The following is a 17,712-nucleotide window of genomic DNA, read 5'->3' as shown; positions in this document are numbered from 1 at the left end:
TGTGTGTTTGTGAACTAGGTAACTTACCACAAGCTAAGTGGAATTAGTAACTCTAAAGACGGGTGTCTTTATTCCACTAGTAAAATCTTCTCCTATCCCTTCTTCCCCATGATACTTAGAATCTCTGCATAATTATGTATTTCTGCAGGCAAAAAATTAAAAACAGAGGATATTATAGAATACAGAGTAATTCTTATTTGTGCTATACATTGAAAAGAGTATATCATCCTACTAATTATATTTAAGTAAATACTTTTTAACATTTCCAATTGATTGTAGGTATTTAACATTTGCGATGTTGAAGACATAACCAATTCCTCTCCCCCATTGGAATCTAATATAGCCTTTGCCAAGGCATTAAATTGAAAAGATTCATTTCATCCCAACCTAAATCCAAAATGTCATCATTTTAAAGTAACTTCTTATTTTAATAATAGCCTCCCCACCCCACACCCCCAAAAAAAACAGTGTTGGAGAGGACCTTCTACAATACCTTCCTTAGAAATCAGTTCTAAAATTACATTGTTTGGAATGTCGATGGGGCTGTGGCTCCCTCCTTTATTCACAATCAGTAGGATGGTCAGTTAGTCAAATTCAGATTACATATCTGTCTTCCCCTTGGTGCTATGTCCCTGACTGTGTCCCCTCAGTGTGTTACTAAACATGATGACGTTTCATGCAATCATACTTAATATGGTTCAGGGAAGAGGGATGTTCACATTTAGTAAAATCTGTCCTAAACTCCATGTAAAACCTGAGCAGAGAGTCCCAGTTTTTTATTTTAATAACAATAAATTTAAAACCCTAAAGCTAGACAAATTGACCATTGTATTCAAAATATAATACTAACATTTTGATCACTATCCTGATCATGTATTCTCTTAAGGGCAATGAATAGGGCAGAAATAAAATGCAGTAAGTTAACAAAATGGGTAAGTGGTTAGCCTGGAAGGGGTGCCTCATTTTTTGAGAGTGAACACTGGATATCACTCTTTGGTACATGTTTCCAGTCAAAGCCTTAAGACAATTCCACATGTACCGGTGTGTTGATGGCAGTCAAACTGCCTTCATATGACATCCCTAATTGGTTTGTGTGCCCTTGGGTCTTAGGGATGCTTTGTTCAGAGTGGGGGGCGGGGAGGGACTGGCAAATATTTCCCCTAGTTGTATCTCTCTGTCTTCAGTGCTGCTACTTTTGATAAGAAAAATGTTTTTTAAGCATGCTGGCAAGACCTTTGTAACACCTTGTTTTGCTGGACTATTAACCTTGAGTGTCGAAACACCTAGCTGTCTTTGGGAGCTTTCACAGGATTATCACCTCTTCCTTTGTCTCTGTAAGCCACAGTTCTGGGATTGCTCTCTGTTTGGTAATGTACCTCCCTAATGACTCCCAACTGTCAGTGTGTAATAATGACAACGTTGACCTGACCAAGCACAGGACTCTGCATCAGGGATGCCTGCTCTGGATCAAATTTCAGCCCAAATTCTCATTGTTTAGCCCTCGGACCACTTCACTGGACTCTTAGTGCATTGCATGGTTACCACTGACTCCAGGCAATAGTCCTCGCTGTCTTCAGAGACTGCCGTGATTCTGGGTGTATCTAAGATGTTCTCAATTTCCATCTTCAGTTCAATACTTTGGCATTCCAGGACCTGGAGTATATTCCTCAAAGACATGCCCTCCAAGTATTTGTAGTGAGACTGTATCCGGAACCTCCTCGCACTACCTAAGGAAGACTTGTCTACACGAAAAACTTTAAAGATTCTCCCTGTGTGTCCGTGGAGCATGTTAGGCCTGATATCTCTATGGTGAAAGTCATCTGAGATTGGCTCATCAGAAATAATCTAGCTGTAGACACATTTCTTACATGACCCAAGATCATTTCTTCATATCCACAGTGTTAATTCCATTGATAACTGCTTGCTCCTTGGGTGTGAGACAGTCCTAGCTCTAGGTGGGCCTCACAATAAGATTCCAGGCCATGATTGCCTCTGCTGTGAAACCACAAGAAGAGCCATCAGTTCTCAGCAAGCACCACCTCTGCCAACAGAAATATCCAATTTGTGCTTGAGAAAATCATCAGTGTGCTTCCTAGGGAGTAGCATGAGCACTTACAAAATCTGAATCTCTGAGGTGTGATTAACTCATTCACCCCATATCCTTCCTGCACCTAATGGCAAATCCTGCTCAAGTCTCATATCCGATACAACAGCATGGTGCCGTCCTAGTGGGGGACCAGCGTCACACCAGACCTTTAGATAACGGTATTTGTGGACAGTGTCTATGACAGAACAGAAACACGAAGAACTGGTGAAGGATTTTTTTTTCCCAGGAGCAAAAACAGACTGGCCCTCCCAAGGACAGTATTTCAGCAAACAAAAAGAGATGTTGACAGAAGCAAGTAAAGGACAGGCCTTCTTCCCCAACCTTACTGTATAGCCAAGACCAAAGAACATCCCGTACTTGAGATTTCAGTCTCTTGCTGAAGAGAACCTCGGAATCCATCAGTTTTCTAAGATCATCAACTATCAGTTCTTATTCTGAGGGCTCTCAGATGCTTGGTTCCCTAAATAGCCCTTAGTGCCCAGGAAGAGAAGCAGTTCTGCGAGAAGCAGCGTGTCACCTGCCATCTGGGCCGTGGTTTCCTCCCCTTTACCCACTCCTCCCTTGTGATATGACTTTATTTCTCTCAAAACAAAGAGCATTTGACTTTCTTCCCCTGCTGGATAGATGAGGAATTATAACAGAATTTTAGTAGTGTTTTTCACCTGCTTTCAGTTTGTGAGCTACGTGCTGAAATTTATTTAACCACTGTTCCGTTTCTTCTTAGTCTCTCTAGCGACCTGGTACATGAGGGTACACTGCATTCAGGTCTCCAGTAAATACTTCTGGTGCCTTGGGATGATACTATGAACTTTATTCTCTAGAAACTTCTTTTTAACCCACTTGTTATCTGAGGTCAAGCATCTCATTCAGCAGGCTTCATCCAAGCGATACTCAGAATCCTGCACACTGTGCCACCCTTTGGTTAGCTGGTTCTTGTTTGGAGAAACGTGTTGGGGGAAGCAGCAGAGGCCCATTTATTCTGGGGAGTTCTTTGTTCGGGTCCTAACGTGACCCTTAAGGGTGTTTGTTTTGTTTTTGTCTCCAGATGAACATCAGTATACCATACTGCTCATCTTTTGGAGAAAGGGAAAAAGCTTACCTTTTCATTTTAAAGAATTATCTTCTCCATTCCTGCTTCCACCACACCTTTGGTTCCTTCTACATTTTTACACAGAAGGCGGTTGAAGGGGCATTGAGGGAATGGGAGTGCTTGCCTTCTTAAACCAGAAGCATAAACCCAAACTTAGGCGATTCAGGGTTATGGTGAATTTCCAGGGATGGGCTCTGACAAGTGAGTGAGGCATTCTAGTGGATTCAAAAGAATGTGAACCAAATACGACATCTGTAATTATCCTAAGGCAGTGAATAATGTGCTGTGACATGGGGTTCTTATCTGTGTCCTCACCTCCATTTCCACCAGCCCAAGGTTTTGTGTGTGGTCTGTGGTCTGTCAGGTTCATGATCTCTCTCGGCCCTGATTGCCAAGAACACTTGAAATCTGATTCCACTACTAATGACAGCTTCTAACTGCTCCCCAAGGCGGGCTTATCTGCCTGTCATTAATCCAGAAATACTTTACAGTTGTCCTTTCCCATTGGATCTGAGTGTTTACCCACGCTGTATACTAGATCAGATGTTACGTCATGTTAGAAGAATTATATGACCTAATAAGAAAAACTGAACAAAGAAATCTTGGTCAGTCTGTACTTTATTCTAATAAGGAAAGTGATTAGCAGCCCTCATTGAAATCCCTTGGTCTTCTATATCAGGAGTACTTTAGGGCCTTAAAATATACGATGTGGACTTGTCATTGAAGCAGAATTGGCATTTTAAAGAGTGCTGTGATTGTAGATGAGGGTGAGGTAAGGTAAAATGAGAGCTGCTGGCATCTGGATGAACGCCTACTGTGTGTAATCTTGGTAGATGACAAAAGTATAAACAAAACATGGTGCCTGCACTTGAGAGGCTTGTAGTTTAGTTGAATAACTCATTAAACATTTCCTGATATCTGCTGTGTCATAGGGAGAAAAAGCTTTCAGGAGGTCTTTTTGGTAGGAAAGTCTTGTAAGCAGATAGCTATGGAACAGTGTGATAAGTGCCATAATAGAAATATATGCAGGAGCAAGATTCATTCCAAATACTCAAGGAACATCTACCTTGTGCCAGATGTTATAAACCCACAGAGTAGGTTTACACTGGAGAGTTCAACTGTCCTTGCCTTCGTGCACTTGCAGCCTAGTGAGACAGACAGCCATTAAGCAAATATGTCAAATCGTAAATAACAAGTAAAAATAGTGAGATGCTAGGAGAGATTGTAGTCAGGAGTTAGGGACAGAAGGTAAATGTTAAACTAGCAAAATCAGGGGTTAGGAGATACTTTTGCTGAGAGCTGGAAAATGAGTAGAAGCATCAGGAAATACTGTGGTTGATAGCTAAAAGACCAGTATAGAAAGAGAAGTGAACTTTGAATAGGTCATTGGAGAAAATAGGACCCCAATTTTTTTTTTTAATATGGGCAAGATTAATACTAATTTCAGAGCAAAACAATGTGGAAATATAATTGGATGAGTGGGTGGAGCTTTAAGGCAAAAGTGACATCTAATTTACTGGCTGAGTGAGTGAATGTGCTATTTATTGAGGTGGAAAGGACTAGAGGTAGAACATTTGTTGGGAATGATCATGGTCCAGGGCACGTTTTATGGAGGAGGTAATCTTTAAAGTGGGTGAAACAAGAAGACATTTTAAATAGTAGATTGAGCTGAGCAGTAGAAATAGTACTCAAAAGAGGAGAGATCAGCAGTTACTAGGGAAATTAGAGAATATTTTTTAGAAACCACAGGACATGAACTTGCTTGTGAGGATTGGGTAATAGTTGCATTAATGCAAGAAAAGTATCCCAAGAGGAAAAACCATGTGAACAGAAACAGTGAAACAAACATGTCGCGTGAGCTAAGTCATAAAAACAGCCTAAGTAGAACTGAGGTAGAATCAAGAAGTGGGAGAAAGATAATGGTTGGGGAAGGATCAGACTTGTTAAATACAGGTGCCCGGAAGCATGATGGCCAGGTTGTGATTGGTAATAGGTGGGAATTAGTGTGGCTAATCTGGTATTTATGTGTTGAGTTCTTTGAAATCTGGAAAGACTGGCTTTTGGTTTTTTTGGAAACTTGGTGACAACACAGAAATAAGGGTTTGAGTTGAACTTATATATCCATAAGAAAAATGAACAGGATTCAAGTGACTTAATGGGGACAGGGAAGGAAAAACCAAAAGTTAATTTTTTTTTTTAACTTAAACCTTGGTAACTGGGAAGATGATTAGCAGAAGTGAAAAAAAGTCCAGAATAAGACTGAGTGAATTATATATAAAAAGTTTAATTTGAAAAATGTTGGGAGGGGCCTCCCTGATGGCACAAGGGATTAAATAACATGTCAGCACTAAGAAGCTATCAACGGCCACTACAGCACAAATTTGATCCCCGGCCAGGGAGGTGACCCACATGGTGCAGCAGACCTCTCCTGACTTGCCCACTGCTCCCCTCAGCAGTGTATTTCAGTCTGCCTGTTCTGTTCCCCACTCTGCCTCTGGTGAATCTTCTCACATACACCCCAAACCTCTGGACCCCTCACCTCCCCTCCCCTGCACCCCAGCTCTGTATGCATAAATAAATAAATATTTTTAAAAAAAAAAAATGTTGGGAATGGATTTTTAATGGGTGGAATCTCTCATGAAGCAAAGTCTTTATTTGCTGACCAGATGGGTGACTCTTCTTAAAATTTTTAGTCATGTTCTCACTGTTTGACTGCTATATTTTAGTGAAAAACACTTGGAGGGTGGGGGCTTCCTCCAATAAAGAGCTGAAAGGTTGGCTACCTTCAATTTCTCTGTCTCAGCATTTTCTTGCTCCCTCCCGCAGAGATCCGTATGGCTTTGGAGATGGACGAGATACAAGACGTGATCGATCCCCCATTCGAGGAAGCCCAAGAAGAGAGCCCAGGGATGGCAGAAACGGCCGGGATAGCAGAGACATGCGAGACCCCCGAGACCTGCGGGACCACAGAGATAGCAGAGACATTCGGGATCACAGAGACAGCAGGAGTATGCGCGATGCTCGGGACATGAGGGATCTCAGAGACTTTCGTGATCTAAGAGACTCTAGGGATTTTCGAGATCACCGGGAACCCATGTATGACAGATACAGAGATATGAGGGACTCCCGAGATCCCATGTACAGGTGCAGTAAACAGCTCCTCTGCTTTCTTGCTCTAACAGTTTTTCTTAAGTGTGTGCTGCTGAATTAATTGAATGCTCTGTAAGGTCAGGACTGTTCAGCCTTCTATTTTCAGTGTCAAATGGTAGGTGATGTGCTGCTCAATAAATATTTGCTGAACGTGTGAATGATTGATGAACTATACTTAGTGAATCTGGATATCTGTGGCCTATGAAACTTCATGCAAATGGCAAAATAGACAGAGTACAGATTGTTTGGGTAGTACAAAAGCACAGGGAGCATGTGTAAATGGCCAGTGAATACATGCAAAGATGCTCAACATCACTAGTCATTGGGAAAATGCAGTCAAAGCCACAGTGAGATACCAGGTCATACCTGCGAAGATAGCTATAATAGTTTATTTTTTTAAAAACCCAAGTGTTGGCAAGTTGTGGAGAAGTTGGGACTCACATATGTTACTGGCGGGGCTCTAAAAATGGTGTGACCACTGTGAGAAGTGGTTTGGTAGTTCCTCATAAGGCTAAACATAGAATTACTGGGACTCATCAATTCCACTCCTGAGTATATGCTCATAAGAACAGAAAAGAGGGAGTCAAACAGATACTTGTGCATAAATATGCAGAGCAGCACTATTCACAAAAGGTGGACACACCCCAAATATCCGTAGATATATGGGTATTTTTTTTTAATGTGCTATAACCACACAATAGAATGTTTCAGCCATAAAAAGGAAGCCAGTTCTGACACATGCTATAACCTGGATGAACCTTGAGAACATTCCACTGAGAGAAGTAAGCCAAACGTTGTAATGCTTCCACCTACTTGAAGTATCTAAAAAAGACAAATTCATACAGACTTAAAGTTACTAGAAGTTACAGGAATGGGGCATGAAGAGATTTTGCCTAATGGGTACAAGAATGTTCTGTTCAGGGTGATGAAAACATATATATATATTATGACATGTATGTATAAATTATGTAAAATACATGTTGGTTTTAACCACATTTTTTTAAAGTGGAAGGGGTGGGGGCAGGTGGAGGGGCCGTGGATAGATTCCTCAAAAGTCTTACCAGTAATTACTACCAGTTATTTCACATCTGCTTTATGCCAGGGACTATGCCTGAACTTTCCGTACCCCCTCCCTGGACATCCTTGCATGACAGGTTAACCTAGGTGGAGCTGTGGAAATGATAAGCAGCAAGTCCCAAACCTGATTAACTGAATCGAAGTCCTGTGGCTTACTAATGTGACATCCTCACAGAATACTGGGACTGGGGAAATTCTCGGATTTTTGCAGAATAGCATAGTTTTAACTTTATGCAAATTTGTTTAACTTTTTTTTTTTTTTTTTTTTTTTTTTTTCCGGGAAGAGGAAAACTTTATTAAATTTGTTTAACTTTTCAGGAGAGAAGGCTCATATGACCGATACCTACGAATGGATGATTATTGCAGGAGAAAGGATGACTCTTACTTTGATCGTTACAGAGATAGCTTTGATGGCCGAGGCCCTCCAGGCCCAGAAAGTCAGTCTCGAGCAAAAGGTAAAGTAGCAGAAATGGTTTATCCTTATTCATGGTAGAACACTTTACAAAAGAAAGAGGAAATTAATGATCAACGGAAAAGGTATTAAACAATTCACAAAATGAAGAAATACAAATATTAATGTGTAGAGAATATTCAGCTTAAAATTAGTTTTTAAAATACAAATTGGTATTATCATCTGGTTCAGTCATCTAGTAAGAAGAAACAAATAGGAAGTTCCAGCAGTAAGAAATGAATAAAAGATTGAAGAGTTTAGGTGCTTGCTTTTTGCCCATGACTAAACCACAGCATTCCCTATGTGACATGCGGAGTTTTTGTTTCTTCTGGTTTTTACCTAACAGCATCTCTTCTTTAGGTAAAGACAAACATTTTTTTAAATCCTGGTTTTTCTCAGTTCATCTTTTAAGATTTTAAAATCACTTTATATGTAGCCATTGAGTTAAGAATCTCATTTTTAATTTGTTGTAAAACTTTACTATCTGATTTTTTTCCAAAGTAAAGCAGATTACAAGTACCTATCAATAAGGATCTTAAATAGCTGTCCCAACATTGTAAATTAGAATAATAATGAAATACCAACTTCTGCCAGTGAAGTTGGTGGGAATTTTTTTAAACGGTAGTACCTAATGCTACCTAAGATGTAGAGAAATAGCACTAGGTAATCCACCCCTGTGGAGAGATAACTAATAATAACATTTCTAGAGGGCAGTCTGGCAGTATGTATCTGGTGAAACATTAAAACACCCTTAGCATGCCCTTTAATCCAACCATTCTGTGTTGATATATTTGTAATAGTAAAAAATTATAATCCTGGTTGTTTTTAGGAGGTAGTCCAGAGAATTCAGTGTATGTGTTACGACCTTTACCTACAAGTAGTTCAGTTAGAAGTGAGGCCTGTGACTTATTTTTATAGAAAGACAGAGTCCATATTTCAGTTTTCCCTGGTGGTATCTTGCAGAGCGTTTGAAACGTGAGGAACGGCGTAGAGAAGAGCTTTATCGTCAATATTTTGAGGAAATCCAGAGACGCTTTGATGCTGAGAGGCCTGTTGATTGTTCTGTGATTGTGGTCAACAAGCAGACTAAGTAAGAACCCTTTGCTATTTCTCTTGAGTAAGGAGAAGGATCAGAAAAGAAATTCAGGCTCCCTCTTGGCATCTCTGCCCACTGAACTTGGGCTGTGTATTCTGGCATTGCCGTGCTGTGCTGGCCAGAGTTCTTTCGGTTGTAGGTGATAGAAAGCCCTTTGCAAACTGGATTAGCCTCTGGAGGGGAATTCTTAGCTTATTGACTAGGACGTTCAGGCATGCATTGTCAGACAGGCTTTCTGTTTGAAAAGGCAGAATGGCATTGGTCATAGACATGTATCTTCTTAACAAACCCAGTGGGACGAGACCTTCACTTTCCCAGCGCGTCTACCTAAAGTCTTGGAATTGTTTCTCGTAAGACTGGCCTGGCTCACTTTCCCATCCCTGAACCAGTTACCATAGCTATAGTGCTGGGATTGTCTGTTTGGCCAGAGCTAGGTCATGTGCCCATCCCTGAAGTTAAAGGTGGGATTGCGCGTGTAGACAGAGCCAGGTGGACTGAATGAGGGGAGAAGTGCCTTCCCAAAGGAAAATCACAGAAATTTAGGCTGGTCGGACAAAGTAATAGAAGCCACCTTCATGGGATACCCTGAATCCCCCAATCCTTTGGGAGGTATATGTGTCTACATCTGGCACTCAAGAACCAAGCCTTCTTTGTGACATGCCATGGCCAGCAGGACTGTTAGGTGGCCATGCTAGTGAAGCCAGGGTTCCCAGTGCCATTTGATTGCACCTCTCTTTTACATTCTTTCCTGGAAGAGGAAAGCCAGTTGCAGGATTGACAGTACCTATGTTCCCTCTCCCCAGGTGGTCCGTAAATAACTTCATGTATTTCCTAGCAGTTTGGGGTCAAAGAGCTAATTTCAAGGCAGAGACTGGGGAAATTCGTGTTGAGAAACCAAGCAGCAGGCAGAGTTCACAGACTCTGGGTTACCTTGAGAGATTGGTGATGTTTTAACTGCAGGCTCAGGCTTTTGTTTTTGTGGGGTGTTTGTTTTTTGTTTTTTTTGTTTTTTTTTTTTTTGACACATGTTAATAGCCATCATTATCTGAGCACTTCCTTTGTACTACCCCATGCTGAGGGTTTTACTTAAATTGTTTTTGATCTTCACAATAATCATGTTACATATGTATTCGTCCAGCAAATTTTTATATGTATGGCATATGCTGGGAAGTGGGGCAGTAATGCTAAGCAAATGCATGGCCCCTCCACACCCTAGTTGGTAGATGACCAAAATAAATGTATTGGTGATAAGTCCTATGAGAAGAACTATGTCAAGACTCTTAATTTAGATCGAAGAAAAGGTCAAGGAAATGACATACAAACTGAGCCATATTATTCCTGTTTTATTGGTAAAGAAACTGAGGTTTATAAGAGGTAAAAGGACTTACTTAAAGCTTCACAACTTTGCAAGTAAATGTAAGAAGCAGGCTGCAAACCCGTCTTTCAGCATTGAAGCCCATCCTTTCCCAATTATGTTATGTACCCTTCCCCCACCACCACCACACACACACAGATAATGTGCCACCAGTTCTTAGGCAATCAAAAGAAGGACCCACGTCCTAAATACTGTGCTACTGGTGACTTTGTGACCTACCTGAGCCTGTGTAAAGAGGAGTTAGTCTAGATCCTTGGAGCCTGAAGAGGGCACGAGAAATTTGAACTTGGGCAGAAAGATTTGAAAATGCCATAGGAGCATGATAGCGTACAGGCTAGGTATCGGTCAAAGGGTCTCACCTGGATGCTGTTTATTTCTACAGAGATTATGCTGAATCTGTGGGGCGGAAGGTGCGAGACCTAGGCATGGTAGTGGACTTGATCTTCCTCAACACAGAAGTGTCATTGTCACAAGCCTTGGAAGATGTTAGCAGAGGAGGGTCTCCTTTTGCTATCGTCATCACCCAGCAACACCAGATTCACCGCTCCTGTACAGTCAACATCATGTTTGGGACCCCACAAGGTACAGAGGCCCACGTGGTTCAGAATTGCAGAGGTGGTCCCTAGTCCATTAACTCTTTTATGCCTTCCTCAGCTGAAACATGGTAGGGCCCATTATCTTTAACTGTGACTATGCTGTTTCCAGAAAAACAGCAAACAGCCTAGTTTCTCTAGTGGGATACTTTTTTATTTTTTTTATTTTTTTTAATTTTTTTTAAAGATTTACTTATTTATACAAGCACTGGGTACAGTCAGAAGCGCGGGAGGGTGAGAGAATTCACCAGAGCCAGAGCGGGGAGCAGAACAGGCAGATGGACGAAGTACACTGCTGAGGGGAGCAGCGGGCGGCAGGAGAGGTCTGTGCACCTTGTGGGACCCTCCTCCGGTGGCCGGGGATCAAACCGGCGCTGCAGAGGCTGCGGGCAGCTTCGCAGCCCAGCGCTCAACTGCTGCGCCACCAGGGAGGCCCCGGGATACTTTTTTAAAAAGACATCCATCTTGGTTATTAGGGAGCCAGCAATACTACTCCACCTAACACCAGAATTCAGTATCCAAGTCTTACACAAGGAATCAAAATTCAGTACCCAAATTTTACATAGTCTTCTGTAGTTGTTTATTCATCTGATACTCTTTCATGGGATACAGTTCTGGGCCAGCTACATATTAGACATCATATTTAGCCATCAGATAAATACGATGGTATACTGGCAGATGTCTGATAACCTGTGGCCGGGCGGGGGTGGGGGATCAATACTTCCACTGTGTCTTATTTCTCACCACCACTGTGAGGCAGCTTCAGGAGGGAGGGTTGGAGAAGAGATGTATGAGTGGTCTTTGCTGGTGAGAGCTGGCTCATCAGACCTGTGGCACATACAGCACTAAATATGATAAAAGCCTTGTTTTCACCAAACTTTCTAGAGGGGGGGGGGGGAGAGAATACATCTGGCGATAGGATACTGTTTATAAGTATGCCAGAGAAGTGAGCAGAGGAGCTGTGAACAGGAGCGAGGCCCAGGGTGGTACAAGTACTGAGCAGTTGTAAATCATGTTCCCCAAAGGTAAGGGTAGAAGGTTGTATAGGGTCACAGTTTGATCTTCATCCATGACCTTTGAACTGATGAATAAAAAAAGCAGTAGGCCAGCTCTATCCTGAGGTGCACAGTGGAGAGCAGGCTTTACAGAAGAGCGCTTCAGCCCCCTGCAGCCTACCTCCTATGGTCAGTCCCCACGTGATATTTGTGAATCTGTGGGGAACTGTCATGCCTCTTTGGTTTTTACTATAAGTCTGTGATCTCGGAATTCCCCAGAGAACCAGCTGTACAAAGGTTCATGTTCCTCGCCAGAGAGATCCTGTCACCTGTTTTCCCACCCTTCCTCCTGCCCCTCCTGCCCCTCCCGAGCTTCCATCCCAAGAGTCCTTTCACTAAAATGGTTTTCTTTTTGGTTTGAGATTAGGAAAGGCTTGGTGTAAGTCCAGCAGGTGGGCACTCAGATCTGTCATGGGAGAAATAACTCGCGTCATTCCCTCCTGCAGAGCATCGCAACATGCCCCAGGCAGACGCCATGGTGCTAGTGGCCAGAAATTATGAGCGATATAAGAACGAGTGCCGGGAAAAGGAACGTGAGGAGATTGCCAGACAGGCAGCCAAAATGGCTGATGAAACCATCCTACAGGAAAGAGAACGAGGCGGCCCTGAGGAAGGGGTGCGTGGGGGGCACCCTCCAGCCATCCAGAGCCTCATCAACCTGCTGGCAGACAACAGGTACCTCACTGCTGAAGAGACTGACAAGATCATCAACTACCTGCGAGAGCGGAAGGAGCGGCTTATGAGGAGCAGCACCGACTCTCTGCCTGGTGAGCTACGTGGCAGGGCCGAGGTGAAGTTCTGACTCTGCATTTCTCTAATCCCCAGGCTCTGTGGGGAGGGTGGCAGCCCAGGGCTCCCTGGGGCGGGTACGGGAAATGAGCCTGTCCTTGGGCTCTCCCCCGGGCCATCCGCGGTGATGCAATGATAATTTAAGATTTGGGTGCTGAATTCTGGTCCCAGTAGTTAATAGGGTGGTGGGTGAACTGGTATAGCTGGCTCCCTAGTAACTAAAATGGATGTTCTTTTTTTTTTAAAGTAGTTCTCTGGGGAAACCAGGCTGTTTGCTGAAAACAGCCTATGCCATGAGGTGGCCTGGCCCCTTGGGGAAATTGATGTTCTAGTCTGTGTACTGTGTGATTGATGTGATCAGTGATTGCTGTTCTTCCCTGGGCTGCTAAGCCTCCTGCCAGTGGGGGGTACTTTGAACCAGATACCTCCTCCTTCTGTCTCCTAGGCCCGATTTCCCGCCAACCACTCGGGGCGACCTCGGGTGCCTCGCTGAAGACACAGCCAAGTTCTCAATCGCTCCCCAGCGGCCAAGTGCTCCCCTCTGCTACACCCACTCCAGCTGCACCCCCCACCTCCCAGCAAGAGCTTCAGGCCAAAATCCTCAGCCTCTTCAATAGTGGCGCGGTTACGGCCAATAGCAGCTCTACATCCCCCTCAGTTGCTGCCGGAAACACCCAGAACCAGAATTTTTCCACAGCAGCGAACAGCCAGCCTCAACAAAGATCACAGGCCTCTGGCAATCAGCCTCCAAACATTTTGGGACAGGCAGGATCTGCTCGGAACATGGGCCCCAGGCCTGGGGCTCCTTCCCAAGGGCTCTTTGGCCAGCCTTCCAGTCGCCTGGCACCTGCCAGCAATATGGCTAGCCAGAGGCCCGTGTCTTCCACAGGTATCAACTTTGACAATCCAAGTGTACAGAAGGCTCTGGACACCCTGATCCAGAGTGGCCCTGCTCTCTCCCACCTGGTTAGCCAGACCACAGCACAGGTGGGGCGGCCCCAGGCCCCCATGGGATCTTACCAGAGGCATTACTGAGGCTAAATCTCTCAACTCCTCCCAGATCCCTCATCCCCTGGCCTCCTCTCACTCACTGCGTTCTAGATAGAGTTATTTGGAGGATGTTCTTTGCGCCTGTCCAGGTCCACATCAAATGTCGTAAGTTTCTACCACCTGCTCTCCTGCCCAAGGCTGTGTTGCTTATTCGAGTCAGAGTTTATACTGCATTTGGGGGTCTTTTTTTTTTCTTTTTTATAGAAAATTATCTCTGGGGTCATTGGGCACTGTAAGTGTCTGGGCTCTGTCCGTTTTTCTTCAGTTTCTCTGTTGATCTGGGGAGAGAAGCCAGGCCCTCAGTGCTTGAGTCTGCAGTGGCATTTTCACGTCAGCACTGCCTTTGTTCATCTTGGACCCACCAAGGCGTTCCAGCCTCATGCAGCCTGGCGTTCTGCCTGAGGACGCAGGGAGCAGACAGCCGGTCACGGGCCCATTGCTCTGGGACTTCTGCTTGTGGATTCGAGAATCGGCTGCTCCCGAGCTGTTAAGGAGTGGCTGTGGCAGCCGCAACACAGGCGCTTTGCTGCCTGACCCGGGGTTCTTTTTTTTTTTTTCTTTTTTTTCTCTCTTCCCCATTTCATTGGAGGCTCTCCAGTGGAAAGAACTGCTCCAGTCACCAGCAGTTTGACCAGACCTGTGGAGCTGGGCCCAGCACTGAACCCCCCTTAACACTTCTGTCACCATCTCCCTCTCCAGTGGTAGTTTCTTGGAGTTGGTTCTCAGAAGGCAGCTCTGGACTCTGGCAGTGAACACCCGCTTCAGTGACTGTTTTGAGCATTTGGCTCAAAAATCAGGCTCTTGTTTTCACCTAGAATCTTAATTTTGTTTTCTGAGCAGCAGGAGGTAGAGACCATTTTGATGTCAGGCTTCTGGTAGCTGGACGTGTTCTCGATGCAGGCGGCTGTTCTTAACTTTTGAGCCGGAATGAAATTGCTAGAGGGAGGACTTCTGGCTGCTGCTCTAAATGGAGCCAAAGGAGGCTGCTCCCTCCCTAGGGAGGCGCCCATCAGAGCCCTGAGGGTGATGTCGTGGTCTTGGTCCGTAGGGGCCCCGCAGGGATGAGGGAGAACAGTGACTTGAGCTGCTTCCCTGTCGGTGGCTCAGCAAACAATGGTTTCCAAACTCAAGGTCCCCAGATGGCAGCGTTTTTTGTTCTGACCTGTTTGTGTTATATAGTGGGTTTTTTTCCCCCTCTTTGGAACTCTTGTGTTGTTAATAATATGAAATGATTACTTTTTAATTAAAATGAAAATGTAAAAGCTGCGTCATCTCTTTGCGGTGTGGCTGGCTGCAGGACCTCTTTGCGGGGCACCCCCCCAGGCTCGGAAGGGACGGTCCCCAGCGCAGCACTGCCTGATTTCAGTCTGCTGTGACATCTGCCCCTTCCGTCCCCGACCCGCGCTCAGGCCTCGAAGCCTCATTAACCTAGTAGCTTCTCTCGCGATGTAGCGCACCTAGTTAGGTTTAATAACAGTTCAGAGCAAAAGCCCGCGCTGGCTGATGACGGTCTTGTCAAGCATCCTAGTTGATGGGAAACTCTCCTTGGCAGCAGGCTCCTCCTCCTCCTCTGAGAAGGAAAACGGGACCCTGAGGCTGTGCCTGGCTGGCGGCCAGTGGAGTGGGGCACTTTCCCGTTCAGATTTCATCTCACTCGCCACCCTCTGTTCTGCCCGTGGTGCACAGAGTTGGCAGAACCATAGTGTCGCAGAACCTTGGAGAACACTTACTAGCCAGCTGCAGCAGGACATGTGGGGCTGAGGAAGATGTGGGGAAGTGATTGGCACGAGGCCTCCCGTGGGTCGGCGACCAAGGTGCTGGCAGCGCTGAGCCTGACCTAGTAAGAGTGTGAGGTGTGCGCTCTGCTCCACCAGCCCTGCGGCCCCCGGGGCACGGGCCCCACAGCTGTCCTACGTGCCACACCGCAGCCCTGCCGGCTCTGCTGTCCTCCCGCCAGGGCATGCCGGCCTTTCTGACTAAGTCTCCAGGGTCCTCCTGGCTGGGGCCGCCTTGGGTTCCCCTGTGTCCCCTCCAGTGTCGGAACAGCATAGCTCAAGCTGTGAAGGGTATAATAAAATTATTTTTATTGCATTTTCTGCAGACGGGAGTCTAAAAAATTAATACAGTAAAAGCTGTAAAGCATTAAATGGGAGCATTCAACAGTAAAGGAAAGAACCAACCCTCTCCTTTTCATATTGGCACAAAGAACACAAGATCAATACTGAGGCAGAATGCGGAATACTGAAACACTTACACTGGAAATTAAAGGCAGGCCTAATAATAGTAATAAATACTCTTGATTTGGTTGCAACCTCTCCTATTTACAAGGGTTTTCAACTTCATTGCATTGCCCTGCACATAGATCTTCTAAAACAAAAGCAACACTAGTTATCACTACAAGGCTATTGAAATATTGCACTCAGAATAAAAGTCACTTGAATGGACATGAAACATCTAGCTACAATGGTCGTGAAGATAATCTGATGAATGACTTGTGAGAACATCAGAACAAATATTGCACATGTAGCACAGAAAACTTGGGTGGTGGTTGTGGGATGTTTGTTTTCATCAACGGAAGCTGCTCTTGCCAACCAGCCTGGCCCAGATAGTGCAACTTTGGTTCCCTAATTGGTGTTGATGCAACCCCCTTCCCCCTCGACCCAGCACACCCCTTGAGCCCTGGAATGCTCAGACCCCCAGAAGCTAGACCCAGCTGTGGTTCTCAAGAGGAGGTCTTTGGAGGATTGGTGGGGAGGCTTTCTGATGACCGCCTGGAAGAATCCATCCAGCCCGGGACCAGGTCTCGGGCTTGGGCCCAAGCAGATGTCCAGACCTACCTCCGGCCGCGCCTGACCCAGGCTAGATGGCACCGGCTCCAGCTCTGGTTGGGGTCAAAGGAAGGGAGGGGGCGGGGTCAGGAGCTCCCAGCAGCCCCCGCGCTGGGAGGTGGCGGGATGTCTGACTAGGTGTGAAAGCCGGGGCCCTGGGGCTGGAGTACTCTACGCCCCGCCCCGGAGGGCGCTGCGCCCGGCATGCAGTGCCTGACCCCTTGGCCGAGTGCCCTGGGGAAGGGAACCCAGCCGAGGGCGCCTTCTCGAGGGGCGGAAGGCGCCTCCCACCGGGCTGGTGGAGCTGAAGCGCCGCGGACTGGACTTGGAGAAGCCGAGGACCTCGGGTCCTAGGTGGAGGACAGAGGCGCTGAGAACGAAGCACGCAGCGGCTCCAGCCCTCCCGCGGGCCCAGGCGCCCGGGAGACGCAGCTCGAGACCGCGGCGGGCGGCGAGCCCGGCGGAGACCGGAGAGGGGGCGAGGTCCCCGAGACCCGGGCCGCCGGCGGGGCGGGGGAGGACGCGTCAGGGGGGCGCGGGGGCCTGCGCGGGGGGCCCGCCCGAGCCGGAATCCGCCTCCTCCCTCAGCTGTCCGAGAGGGAGCTCCGGGGAGAGGGCGCCCTCCGGCGCCCCGATTTCAGTCTTTGGCGAGGAGCCATGGGCCAGGGGAGCGGGCAGCGGCCGGCCGGAGAGCCGCCGGCTCCCCCAGCGAAGGCACCGGGGCGGGGCTTCCTCGGTGGGGCGAGGGCCTCTCGCCTCCCCGCTCGCGGGCGCCTCCCCGGCCTGGCCCGGCGGGCGCGGCAGCCGCGAGGGGGGCGCGCGCCCGCGGGGAGGCGAGTCCGGGGCGGCCGGCGCGGGCTCCCCTCGTCCCCGGCCGGAGCGGGAGGGAGGGGTCGGGAGCCGGGGGCTCGCGGGGGATGCGGCGGCGGGAGCGCGGCGGGGCTGTCGAGGGCCGGACCCCGACGCCCGCCCGCGCCTAAAGCGCTTGGTTCTCGGACGCGGCCGTCCAGGGCGCCCCGCGGGGGGCGCGGCGGCGGCGGGAAGAGAAGTC

The 17,712-nt window shown here is 46.8% G+C and overlaps 1 protein-coding gene across 2 annotated transcripts in view; it reads left to right on the top strand.

Moving 5' to 3' along the window:
* Window positions 1-15,687, top strand: part of NCOA5 (nuclear receptor coactivator 5) — a 28,200-nt gene extending 12,513 nt beyond the window's left edge. The window contains exons 3-8 of one of the 2 annotated variants that reach the window (XM_037499721.2): window positions 6,024-6,341; window positions 7,743-7,879; window positions 8,839-8,965; window positions 10,729-10,928; window positions 12,441-12,761; window positions 13,229-15,687. In XM_037499721.2, the coding sequence (XP_037355618.1) occupies window positions 6,024-6,341; window positions 7,743-7,879; window positions 8,839-8,965; window positions 10,729-10,928; window positions 12,441-12,761; window positions 13,229-13,818 (1,693 nt within the window). In that variant the 3' untranslated portion in view covers window positions 13,819-15,687. Of the gene's footprint in view, window positions 1-6,023; window positions 6,342-7,742; window positions 7,880-8,838; window positions 8,966-10,728; window positions 10,929-12,440; window positions 12,785-13,228 lie in introns of both variants that reach the window. The other variant, XM_037499728.2, reaches the window with a different exon arrangement.
* The last annotated feature ends 2,025 nt before the right edge of the window (window positions 15,688-17,712 follow it).

Source organism: Talpa occidentalis, unplaced genomic scaffold, assembly GCF_014898055.3.
Source record: "Talpa occidentalis isolate TD23 unplaced genomic scaffold, MPIMG_talOcc4v2.1 talOcc4.10, whole genome shotgun sequence".
NCBI lineage: Eukaryota > Metazoa > Chordata > Mammalia > Eulipotyphla > Talpidae > Talpa > Talpa occidentalis.
This window is presented reverse-complemented; position numbering and strand designations above follow the sequence as displayed.